Source organism: Petromyzon marinus, chromosome 19 (assembly GCF_048934315.1).
Source record: "Petromyzon marinus isolate PM22_M1 ecotype Great Lakes invasive population chromosome 19, UKy_Petmar_22M1.pri1.0, whole genome shotgun sequence".
Classification (NCBI taxonomy): domain Eukaryota; kingdom Metazoa; phylum Chordata; class Hyperoartia; order Petromyzontiformes; family Petromyzontidae; genus Petromyzon; species Petromyzon marinus.
This window is the reverse complement of record NC_133685.1, coordinates 5,374,327-5,387,591: the sequence shown is the minus strand read 5'-3', so window position 1 is coordinate 5,387,591 and position 13,265 is coordinate 5,374,327. Positions and strand designations below refer to the sequence as shown.

The 13,265-nt window shown below is 44.6% G+C and overlaps 1 protein-coding gene across 6 annotated transcripts in view; it reads left to right on the top strand.

Annotated features, from left to right (window-relative positions):
- LOC116943909 (ubiquitin-conjugating enzyme E2 E2) overlaps window positions 1-13,265 on the top strand; it is a 35,554-nt gene that overhangs the window by 2,778 nt on the left and 19,511 nt on the right. The window contains exons 1-4 of one of the 6 annotated variants that reach the window (XM_032957249.2): window positions 2-664; window positions 1,141-1,203; window positions 5,262-5,440; window positions 9,615-9,665. In XM_032957249.2, the coding sequence (XP_032813140.1) occupies window positions 5,277-5,440; window positions 9,615-9,665 (215 nt within the window). In that variant the 5' untranslated portion in view covers window positions 2-664; window positions 1,141-1,203; window positions 5,262-5,276. Of the gene's footprint in view, window position 1; window positions 676-1,140; window positions 1,204-5,261; window positions 5,441-9,614; window positions 9,666-13,265 lie in introns of those variants that run through there. The other 5 variants (XM_032957248.2, XM_032957250.2, XM_032957252.2 and 2 more) reach the window with 5 other exon arrangements.

Genomic DNA, 13,265 nt, shown 5'->3' with positions numbered 1-13,265 from the left:
GAGGGACGGGCGCAGAGAGAGAGAGAGGAGATAGACGGAGCCGCAGGCAGCGAGGAGGGAGGAGGGGAAGACAGCCAGAGACACACCAACCAGGGCACACAGAGAGACACACAGACACACACAGAGACACAGAGACACACACACAGAGACACACACAGACACACACACACAGACACACACACAGAGACACACACACAGAGACACAGACACAGAGACACAGACACAGAGACACACACACAGACACAGAGACACACACACAGACACAGAGACACACACACAGACACAGAGACACATACACACAGAGACACACACACACAGAGACACACACAGAGACACACACACACAGAGACACACACACAGACACAGAGACACACACACAGACACAGAGACACACAGACACAGAGACACACAGACACAGAGACACACAGACACAGAGACACACACACACAGAGACACACACACACAGAGACACACAGAGACACACACACAGACACACACACACAGACACAGAGACACACAGAGACACACACACCAAGCAGGGCACACACAGAGACACACACAGAGACACACACACAGAGAGACACACACACAGAGACACACACAGAGACACACACACACAGACACACACACAGACACACGCCGTGTCAAGACGGAACGACGAAAGGTTGGCTCGGGGTAAGGGAAAGGAGGGGAGGTTACGAGAGAGACACTGGGCAGTTCGGGGAGTTCGCGTTTCGTTATTTTATTTGTGGGGTTCTCAAAGAGGAGCTGGTGGTGGTGGGGGGGGGGGCAGCTGATCGGGACAGCTTCATAGCCTTACCCCCCACCCCCGCTGCGTGCTGACACGGAGAGAAGGCGTACGCGGCGAAAGCGAAGCCACTCGGGAGAGCCGTCGAGGGTCAGGGTTCCAAGCAAGCAAGCAAGGCTGCTTTGGCTTTCGTGAGACCTTGTAGACTTGGGGAAGAACGAGCGCCGATTTCTCGTGGTTGGGTTTGGTTGTTGTTGTTGGTGGTGGTGGTGCAGACAATAACATTTCTACAGCAGCGTGGTTTGGTGGCTGTGTTGTCGACATCCCCTCCCCCATCACCTCCACTCGCCCTCCTCCTTCCTCCTCCTCTGCCAACTATTAACATCCAAAAGAAATAACGAACAGGATTATTACTACGGGGAACAAGAAGACGACTTGGAGAACAAAAGAGCCAAGTAAGTGTGCATGGGATAGAACTGGCCGGGCTTGTTGTGCTTTTTAATTGTTGGCGCAGTGTGGGTTGGGTAGAGTGGATTCGTGTTGGGAAATGACAACCGACATGGAAAGAGGAGGAGGGAGGGTTGATGGATCACGAAGAGAATCGGGATGAGTTGCTGGAGGTGGTGGTTAGTGGTTGGTGGTGGTGGTGGCAGCAGCAGCAGCAGTACGCGTTTCTTTTGTTTGCTCGCTGACCCAAAGCCTTTAAAAACCAACGCCAGTTTAACCCTTGAATTGTCGGTCAACACCTTCCATTCGGCTCGCTCGTTTGTTCGGAGGACGCGCTCAACCCCTTTGTTGTTATTGTTTGTTGTTGTTATTATTATTCTCGGGTCCCCAATATGTTGTGGGTTGTCCCGAAGAGACCCCCCCCCCCAACATCGCCCCATCGATTACGGTTCAGAACGTTGGACGTTCGGTAGTAGGACGAACGCGGGCTTCCTTGAGCTTAACAGCATAAACAACTACATGAAATGGATAGATACTCTGTGGCATGGATTTATTTTTTCTTTCATAAAAGAGGCTGCGAGCGAGGTTCGTTCTCGTGTTTTGCATGATTCCACATGGTCTCTCTCTCTTCTCTCTCTCGCCAGCGTGTTTTTTTCTTTCCATCGTGAAATGCATAAATACGCATACGGATTACATTTCACACGAGGGCTTCAACGTTATGTTTTCGTCTTGCTTAAGACAGCAACATGTCCAGCAGCTAAATACCATTGTCGAGATCTTCTAGCCACGACAGGAATTCGGGAGGGGGCTGTTCGTGATACAGAAGGATAAAACCTCCGTGTGTTCATGTGTGCGTTGGGCTTAAAACACAACAACAACAACAAATAATATCTGTCCTGGTTGCATTTGACGTTATCGATTCATGTAACGTATTACATTGGTCATGGCGAGACTTCACGGGATGGGTTCTCTTCTTCTACCGAGCACGAACGCACAGGAATTGTGTTCAGTAGGCTTTGGACGTGTTTATTATCTGCCATGTGGCTCTTGGCTCTTCTCTAGCTTGCTTATCAGCTGTCGGTCGCGAAGAAAAAGGACCTTTAATGCTGTATAATGTGAAGTAAATATCGTTTACTCTTAGAAGCGTAAGACCAGGTGGGAGACTTAATCGTGCACACCACAGATGTGTTAAAGTGTGCTGCTCGGCAATGGTGACAACCAATAAACCCCAACCATTGTGGTTTTTGTGCACCGCAATTTGGCCATCATATGTTGTATTGCCCGTATGTGCTCATTTGTTTGCAATGTGTTAATCATACACAGGCTTATATGACCGAATCGGATTAAGATGCGTTCATGTTTTATGCAATTTATCAAACGACAATCACAGGATGATTTGCTGGCACGTACGAAACCTTGCCGTCAAAATCCTCACCACACCATGAAATTGATACTGGCTTATTTATGTGCGAGTGGCTGTGGAAAACGTGAAAGCTGTGAGATTTGGTATTTTTTATATTATATACAGACCTATTACAGGCAAATATGTGTCATTGATATCTTCCGCAACAAGCCACATAACGCTCACAAACATTGAACCGTGTTATCTGAAAACTGGCGATGTTTACACGTGTTTAAGGAGATCTCAATTTTATTTTCATGATGATGGAGGAAAGAGATTGAGGACAAATGGCAAAAGCAACCTTGCAGTATCAGAGATCTACCTTACATTGCTGGCATAAGCATTCGTTTGGCAGTTGGCAACTCATCTTTTCTCTTTTTGGCAAGTAATTTACAAAGCCAGATTTATAATCTGTGCACTCATGCTCTGAAAAGCATTCTATCAAAACATGCTGAATAAGCTTTGCATGTGTGCGCATGTCCTGTGGTTTCCCATGTGTTATCTCAATTGGCTCCTTACCTCGTTTAAATAACCCAAGCCTGACAAATCATACGGGGTGGGGAGAGTGGTGGCACAGTGAGGAACGCAGTGCATTGTGAACCTGCCCACTTAAGTTTGATTCCCGATTACGGGGTAACATCGGAGGCAAGTGATATCTGAACTTGTCATTAAATATGGTCAGCTGCCCCCTTGATTGATACGGCGTGAGTAGGCCTTCATCCAGCAATGGATTGACAAAGGCCGGTGCATTGCTATTATTATGAAATCACATACAGCTATTGTATCAGTACTATTCCTCAAGTATGATGAGCAGGGAGTTGCCGCTGTGTAATACTGAGCAGAGCTTTCACCGGTTCGACTCCATCTTCCGGCAGGGCATTCGCAGCTTTTGAGACTTTCTCAAATCCCTCCTCCACCCGCTGTGCATCCAGCAGTATAAATGGGCACACCACAGTCGATCCTGGGCAGGTTTGCGTGTGGTGGGGTAAAGTGTGGTTTACTTCCTACCTCTTCCAAGACCTCTGATTAACACAGTTGGTCCCGCACCTCTGATTAGCACGGTTGGCTACGTACGGTGCGATAGAAGTTCAGCGTACATAAATACAAGACATCTGGCCAGTGTGGAAGAGTATGCCGAATACACCTTCCTGTAGTGGAGGTCTTTCCACCAAATTTTGCAGGGGTCCACCTTCAACTTTTTTACCGTAAACTGTGGAAAGTATCCGGCATATGACGGGGGGGGGGATCTTAAGCAGTGGGTCAAATTGGGCCTTTCCACACGCCAGCATTGATTGCACAGAGATTTAACACGATATACATAGTGTATACAGTACGATGCTTTTTAATGCAACGTGACTTCCAAAGGTCTGTTTACTCCAAAGGACATTAACTTAACACACCCGCATCATCACAGACCTTGATATTTAACGCTGAAGGTCAACCGCTCCGTTGTGAGGGTGCTTTTGGGAGTGCGTTGAGGGCAGGATTTGTAAAAGAAAGAGAGGATTTATGGCAGACTGGCTGCAGTATTGCTGGCGAGGATCAAAAAGCCTGTTAGTTTTTTTTCCCAAAGTTTCTGCGCTTCATGTTATGCCAATGGAGTTACTGTGACCTGTGAATACTGGTCCATTGTGTTGCTCTGTACTGCTCAGCAGTTCTCCGTTTATAATGAGGATGATGCAGGCTAACCATGTTTACATCCCGATGGGAAATATGGAAGATTAGTCTTTTTTTTCGGCTACCGTCTGCCTAAATACCCACACTGTATGTCTAATGGACTTAGCAATCGTGTCTTTGTAGTCTGATTTGCTTATTTTCTGTTAATGGGAATATGAAAGCGTGGTTGCGTGTAATGTGGGAAATTACATCGGTGACGGTGGTGGTGGGGATTTTTGCGAGAATTATTTTTGGATTGAAGTGTTCCTGCAGTGATGTTTAATGACTGAAGTGTCGTATGCGATAGAACACTGGGTTCACGAATACAAGCTTTTAAGCCTTTACTTTGCGTTGGTTATTGAATTATGTCTTAAACAAACTGCTTCGCTTTTTGTTATTCGTCCTTGCATTCTCGCCATACAATTTGTATTATGCTAAGCAGGGCTGAGAATGGCGAGTGCCTGAATGGGTGACCACCATGCATGAAACTGGTGTTTTAGGCTGTCGTGGGGCAGCATTGTCAGCATATAGCAATTCAGCAAAATTCATTGTTGTACTGTACTATGCTCGGACGTCTATTCTCCCCGCCTTCACCAACCCGCATTGGCCAGCCTGGTGAAGAAGCGTGAAATAACGCCAACGGCCCCGTATGGTGTAGGGAGGCCCTCATCCAGCAGTGGACTGGCAGAGGGGCTGTACGTATACAAATCAGCTCATGTACAGGTGCTCGTTGGATTATCAAACCCGCAGAGTTGTGAGAGATAGCGATGACTTGGGGAGGCCTTCATCCAGCAGTGGATCATGGCTGGTGATGATGATGATGATTTTACATTATGCATGCATCCGTGGGCCATATATTGGGTCCTCGGGACTAGCAGCACTCGTCGGATCATGTGCTTTACCTTACGCGGGTTGGCGATCAAACCCAGACGTGTGTTTCGTTGGAGGTGGAGCAATGTGGGGGACGGGCGACGCGGGGTTGATTTGCGAGTTGTGTTGCGCCGGCAGCGTTGACACGAGGCCATGTCGAGTGCGGCTGAGAGGGAGCAACGATCCGGAGACAGCCCTGGCACGAGCGGCACCGGCTCGGACGCTGACCAGCCCGAGCGTGAGCCTGCCCAGCCGCGCAGGAAGGAGGCCAAGATTCCGGGCAAAACTGCAGCCAAGCTGTCGACCAGCGCAAAAAGGCGAGTGATTTGCGGATTTTTGATCGCCGTTGTCGTCATCGTCATCATCATCATCAAGGTGGCTGGGTGGCAAACAGGTCGGAGTGCTGAGTTAGCACCATTGATGTACCAGGTTTGGATCCTGGTTTCATGCTACTGCTCGTGATTCAAATGGGTTCTCAAGTGGAGTGAGTTGATGGTCTCAGCCCGGTTGACATTGACTTACATAAAGACGCATAGACTCACATTGAGACCTATAGAATTGCGTAGAGTTTGTTACGGATAAACCGTGTTCTCAAGTGTAGTTTCGTTTTCGTCATGAATGAGCGCACCAAAAGTATTACATTAAATTTGGTTCTGCACTTTAATTTTGCCCAAAATTTCAGCTCCAGAAAACTAATATTTAGGGTTGACTGTCGCGCGATGAACATGTCTCTTGGTAGGATGGGTAAAAATAATGTCACCTAATGCATCAGAGGTCACTTGAAGGGATCTCTAAAGTAGATCTGTGGTTTCTGCTTCCGTAGGCCGTTCGCTAAATCGTAGGGTTGCATTGCCGTACGAGAGATGTGAATGGATGCTTCATCTCATGAGATGACGGCAATAGCACAATCGGAATAAAATCGCGGGAAATGATGAAAAGAAATACATGAAAACATTATCGTCATTGTATGTACGTATGTGTGTTGGAACTTCTTTTGCGTAGTATGCATCCAGCCGTGCTAATTAGAGGTGTGGGGGAAGGACAGGAAGTACTTATCATGGATGCGTTCATACAACTTCACGTGTTATGTAAAACGTAAAAGCTGATGAGGCATTAGATTGTGTCATTTACTATGGAGTAAATTCCACAGTTTTGGTATAAGAATGAACAATGGGCTGCCAACATTGAAAGTGGTGGTATGTATTATTTTTATATCGACAAAAGTAAAACTCGAGTGTTGATTTGCGCACATCCCGACTTGTGGATGTACGTACTCGCAGTGTACCAAGCATCATAATTTGACAACGTTCTTGTAATTTTCTCCATGTCTGTCAATGCTAAAATACACATCTTAGACCAAAAGTAATGTCTGATTAAGTACATCTGTACTTTAAATGTCGTTATCGCCGCAAGTGTGATTTCACTCGTGGCAGCCATTCAAATCTATCAGTTAGCTTCTTAATAGCTCATACACCAATGGTTGATCATCAATTTTTCACTATGTTCTTCACTTACATCATAATGTGTCTTTACATTGGTACCCGGGGTGGGAGCGGTGGTGCTGCGGTTAGAGCGCTGTGCAATGAACTCAGCTACCCGAGTTTTAATTCCCCGGCCACGGCTAACATCATTGGCGAGCGATAGCTAACCCCTTCCTGCCCCTTGCACAAACCCACCAGTGTGGTAAAGTATGATTAGAAAAAACAAACACATTACCAACATCGCATGGGAAAGTGTGTTCATTCATCGGTGGATTGAAATGGTTGGGATAATTTTTTGTTTACTACTATTGATTTTCAGTACGTTTCTACCAGCATGCTCACACGACATTAGGTAGTGAGGTTTGTTTTTTCATCTCCTCCCACCCTATTTCCCTACTTATTACATTGAGTCCAAAATAAGCAGTCGGTGAAGGTTACACAGCAGGGCATTGATACTAAAGCAAAGAGTACCACCCTTACAAGGCCTGAACAACCAATCGATTCATCTCCTTTTTTGTTTATGGGTTGTCCCAACACTCCCTACTTTGGAATAATATGTATTTTATTATTAATTAAACAATGACATATATTGCACTTGAATTTACGCTGCGGGAAAAAGAGAAATGCAAATTGTAAGGGTTGAGGCTGATGAGGTTTTTATGCAGGACTAGAGGCGAGGATAGGGGATAATGCTCTGAAGTGAAAAAAGAAAAGTGATTTATTGTGTGCCATGACGTGTAACTGCTTATGCAGTCCCCAGCATGAGAAGGAATTGTTAAGAGTCATCATTAAAATGACGGTATTTTATATGGTGACGCTGTATTCGATGGCGCTCTCGAAGGTCAATGCAGATATTGTGGCCCGAATGCCGTAATTGCCGTGCGTGAATTAAATTACCGCGCAGTGTAAATCTAGACAGAGTTGTTCGACTGCCACAGGTGACCACTGATTATTTAATCGTGTCCCAAACGGCCGAGTAACATTGTCCGCTTTCGTTGCTCACACCATGCATTTTGAAATGGATATCGTGCGCCCCCCCCCCCCCCCCCCCCCGTGTCGCTACCGTTGGCCATGGATGCTGAGCCAAATTGCTGAGGAATTGTCTCTTCGTTTTGGTCGTCCGACTGGCGTATTAAAGCATGGACACTCGTAGGCACAAAAGTGGCTTTTAAATTGAAGAATAATTTAATCCTGCAAGCAAAAGGCTATAACATTGAGAAGGGTCTGTAGTTTAAATAGATGTGGGTGGTCTGTTTGGAATCTTGCCAAATGCAAAGGCGCATTCGCTAAGGATCAGATTTCTCTCGGTGCTTGGCTGTCACTGCTAATCTGTTTTTCTTTGGGCATGTTGAGTTAACGCCTTCTAAGTATAAAAAATATTGCAAGTTTTTCAGTGGTTTCCTGGCATTTTCATGTTTAAAAGATCATAGCATATTTTGTGTTGCTGTTATTTACTTGACGTACCACGTAATGCGAGGTAATAATTTTGGGGCGTATTTAACTGTCCGAGCGTTTGTCGCTCAGTTACACGCTGAGAGCTACATTTGTTGATTACGTCTATGCCGTTCATTTTGCGATTGACATGGTAATCAAATATATCCACTAATTTAGCTTTTTGTTACCTGCCGCTAAATATATATCAAGCAGTGTCATTCACAGGGTGACAAGTAAATGTACTTTCTTTTTTTTAATATATATTCGCAACATTATACATTTACACTTTGTTAAAAAGCCTCAAACTTTCTCTGGCATGTTGATGTCCGAAATTTCGCTCTGTGCCGGTAGCAGTGTCGGACGTGACACCAGACACAGCACGCCGAATGACTCGAAAACACATCGGAGAGCTAGACAACAAAACTGCGAAAAATCCAAGCAGTATTACCCTCGGACTTCAATCAATTTTGAGAGCCCATTGAGACTATAAGTCTCTTTTGCAAGTGGCTGGATAGCCTTAATGGTCGTCAGCGTTAGGCATGCGATGATGCATCTATTCGTCAATATGGCAACCGATTGATATGCTCATGATACAGCCCTTTGCCATTCCATTGCTGGATGAAGGTCCTTCCCATGCCATGTTGGTCACGAGGGTTTTTTTTTACCATACTTCACCATGCTGGTCAGTGTGGGTTGGTAAAGAAGAGAGACCGGATCAGATATCACTCATCGCTGATGATTTCCATGGCCACGTATCGGACTCGGACTGCCGGATTCATAGCGCAGTATACTAACCACTGTGCCACCCTAAATAACAACTGTGTAAATACAAAACCTTGTTACTCCCATATGGAGGAGGTGATGATGATAATAATAATGGATCTCAATAGACCCTCGCATGGACCCTCTATTTTCTTAAAATTTACTTTTTATTATGCAATTATGCTGCATAAATTGCACTGTGAAATGGATTATATCCATGGTTAAGTGTAATTTACCGTTGTGAGCTATCTCTAGCGGTAATGGTAATAAAGATGCAGCTGTAATATATGTTGCGGCTCGGGGTTGTGAGCGCAGCGCCGACTGGTTTGTGTGTCCAAGGTGACCAAATGTTACCTTCTTCGCCTGGTACACAGGGGGTCGGAGGTTCGATGCCAACCCTGACGCCTGTATATTTGGAGTTTGCATGTTCTCAGTGTGGTCATGTGGATGTTTAGAAACGTGTTTCGATTATTTCACTGCTATAAATTTCCACATGATAACCCACTTAATTGAGCGATCATTTGTGGCCAGGTCGCATGTAACAAAAAAGCTAACAGCTCGGTGGGCTTCACCGTGCAATATAAAAAAATAGTTTAGTATTATTTGTATTCTTTTTTTGTCATTTGCTTTCCTTTGCTATACTTTGCACTCCTGTCGTGTTTTTGTACCGTTGTTGTTATGTTCTGACCTGCCTCAACTGGAACATCTGTGAAATATAGATATATATATACAGCTCGTCGGATTCCTCCAGTATAAATAAATGTTCTGATTCTGATAACTGACCCAGTTTATGTGTATGGGGGAATGCGTGCAGGATCCAGAAGGAGCTCGCCGAGATAACGCTCGACCCTCCGCCCAACTGCAGGTGAGTTGAAGGGGCTCCCCGACCCCTCGCGTCTCGCTAAATGTCATCGTCAGCCGGCGCACGGCAATGGAAGCAGCCACACCGTGAAACGTTAGGGGGGGGAGGGGGGCAGTGTCGTACTGCTGAATGGTTCCCGGTTGTTTATTTGGCGAGATTACATTTAGGGTCCATGGAGTTGCGCCCAACTGCGTCATGGCTAAGTGGAGGTTTATTGTACAATGATCATGTTGGGACAAAAAACAGTGGTGCATGAGCATGCATAAGAAAAATCTCAACACATTTGTCATAATGCCACCCTGAATGGGGGGGGGGGGGGGAAGAGATATATAATAGGTGACATTTTACAACACTGTCCTTGAAGAAGACGAAGAAGGGCAATTGCCTGAAACGTTGCCTGTCATATATTTCCCCCTATTAGAGGGCAGCGTTATTGATGAATGTGTTGCTTTATAATTGTATCGAATCTATACTGACTGGCTACCGGCTCGGTGCTGAGACACGTTTCCGTACACTGCTGTGTATTGAACTGGTCTGCGGTCAGCACAATCGATCAATTTATGTCACCTTGTTTGAAGGGATGCAAACGGTGATTCTCATCCAAAAATGTCGTGGCTGTGACTCTTGAGCAGCTGTACCTGGGCGGCGTGTGAACACCCGCGACATTGAAATTTTATTTTTATTGAAGCTTTCTTGACTGCAGGGATTCATATTCTTGGTTCTTTCGGTAAAGTCATGTAGAAGGGAAACAATAAAATAATAAAAATATAAAACAATAAAATTCTCACGACGTTTCAACTGCAACGCAAGCAATCATCATCAGGTGTGAAAACCACAGCAAGAAAATTTGAAAAAAGTGGCGTTTTTTTAACGTTAGCACCACGGAGAGCAATTTGGCAGTTATTCAGATGGACGAGTTCATCTATGTTCGGAAAAGAGGAGGGGGGAGACGAAAATAATGGTTGCGGTCTGAAAGCCACCGTAAGCGTAAACAATCAATTAAGACCCGAAATGGTTTCTCAAATCCTTCCAATGATTGCTAAGCCAGAATCCATCTTCTCGGTTGAAATTGTCTCTGTGTTTGTATATGTGGATAGCCTCATGAACGAATCTCTCATGGTAGCCAGATGGCTTGCAAATAACCTCTGTCTTGGAGAAGTCAATCTCATGTAAGCCTTCTGAATTATAACAGTGATCTGCCACGGCCGAGGTGTAGGTCCTACCGTGTTTTAGGTCTGCTTTGTGTTAACGAATGCGGTCAGAGGCATGTCGTTTGGTTTCTCCAATGTAACTACTACCACAGAGGCAACTTAGTTTGTAGACGCCAGGGTGCTGTATGTCCGGAATCACATCTTTTACAGACGGAACCAGATCACGGATTTTATGTAATGTGTTGAATCTCCCTTCTACGTGACTTTACCGAAAGAACCAAGAATGTTGAAAACAATGTCAAAATTAGCGCTACTTCTGTCCTCTTCCTCCTGCTCCTCCTCCTAACGATGACATTATGTTGAGAATTAAACAAAAAAACGAAAACTCCCAACACTTTTGTTAATGACAGGTTTGCCTTAAAAGGATGAGTAATATAATAGGCGACGTTTAGGGCAGTTGCCTTTCTTCATAGCAAACGTATAGAGAGAGGCAAGAGAGGGAAGTCGAGCAAGAATAATCCTCTTCACTCAGGAACACCACACTAAGTCTTAAAACTATTCATCTGGATAGTCCTGCATACCTGTCAACCCATACGGTGTACTCGTATTGTTGTACAGGGAAATTGAGTTTTCAGGTCCATATCGCATACAGCTGTTTCAATAAATAAATGCATTCATATTGGTTTGTGTTTCGCCTTTTTGATGAGACTTTATAGGATGAACGTTGAGATTTATAAGGGGCACGGGGTGACCAATAAGGTCTGAATTGGTCTGTAATAAGGTGGGTTAACAGGTGTGTTCCTGTGTTGGGACTTCTGGCCAATTTGCACGTCCGATTAGCATGGTTGGCTACGTACGGTGCGAAAGTAGTGTAAAATACATACGGAAATAATTATATTTGTGAGTATTTGACAGAAGCCTGACTACCCGGAGAAAATCCTTCCACACGAGGGGATAGCAGTCAAAGCTCGACTCACGAGGTTTTTCTAGTTGTGCTGTATAGCTCTGATCTGGTTTGGGGTTGTATCGCGTGTTTTTTCGGTATGATGTCTGACATTTCACTCCCAAATATTTGGAGCTTCTTCAGGAACTGGGAGTGAAACATTAGAGAGTTACTTAAAGCGCTGCACAGATAGGTGCAGGACTCCAATGTGCTACAGCCGCTTCCTGTCTAGCTCACAGCTCAAGTCTACAACATCTGGTATTCTCAGGCAGTCTTCTTTCAAAGCACTAGCCAGGCTCAACCCGTCTTGGGGTCGAGCACATTCAGGGTGATTTGGTCTTAAATAACAAGAGATTGGGGATGAATTATTGGCCTCATAGGAAGTTACATGAAGCAATAAATTAACTTAACTCGAAATATTTGGAGCAAAATTAAAATACTGTGGTGGACTTTACTCAAGGAAAGGTGTGGTTTCCTGATAAAAAAAAAATCTATAATTTACAGCCCTCTGTCAATACCTCCACTGGATTAAGGCCTCCGCACACCATGAGAGTCGTGGTATACACATTGCATTTTGGATCGGCAACAGACTAAAAAATTGCACTCGTCATTGATATATCCTCCAAGTGAATGGTATCACAGTACTTTTTCGATGTAAAGCTTTCGTGACTGCAAGGATTAATCTTCTTGGTTCTTTCGGTAAAGTCACGTAGAATGAGAATAAAATAATGAAAAATATTATTTAAATGAGAATAAAATAATAAAACATATTATTTAATAAATAATATTATTTAATTCTCATTCTACGTGACTTTACCGAAAGAACCAAGAAGATGAATTACAGTACTTTTCGCCTGTACTTGAAAGCATTTAAGAACCCGCTTTGGAGAAATGTTTCCCTTCTGTGGTTTTCAACCTTTATTCAGTTGCCTCAATTTAATTATTGTGATCATGGTCTGCCTTCGCTCAGTACTATCTGTATGTATATTGAACTTCTTTCGCACCGTACGTAGCCAACCATGCTCATCGGAGGTGCGAAACAGGTGGACAGTTATTTTTGCGTTAAGGTTCAGTGCCCAGTTGAGGGATGACTCGCTCAGTCGTCGTCATCACTCCAGGGGGGAGCAAACCTTTGTACCACTTCTTTGGGAAGTCACGATTGCTTGTCGCATGAGCACAGATTACGAGAACATTGCAGTAGCAAACACAAATTATTAGCATTGAAGAATTACAGCTTTAACGGACTGTCGTGTTTAAAATATAACAACAAACAAAACACCTAAGTGAAAAGTAACACGTCAATTATATTTCTTCTGCAATTCCTTACCGTTGTCTTTCAGAGAGAGAGAGAGAGAGAGAAAAAAAAAATAGGTTGTGAGAAAAATATCTTGGCTTTTTTGCATCGGCGTCTAGCGGCTGTGAACGTGACGCGTCAGGAATACTCGGCGCGCGTCGTGGAAACACGCTCGTTTGGACGTTTTCGTGCGCGGTGGATTCGGGTGTTGCGCG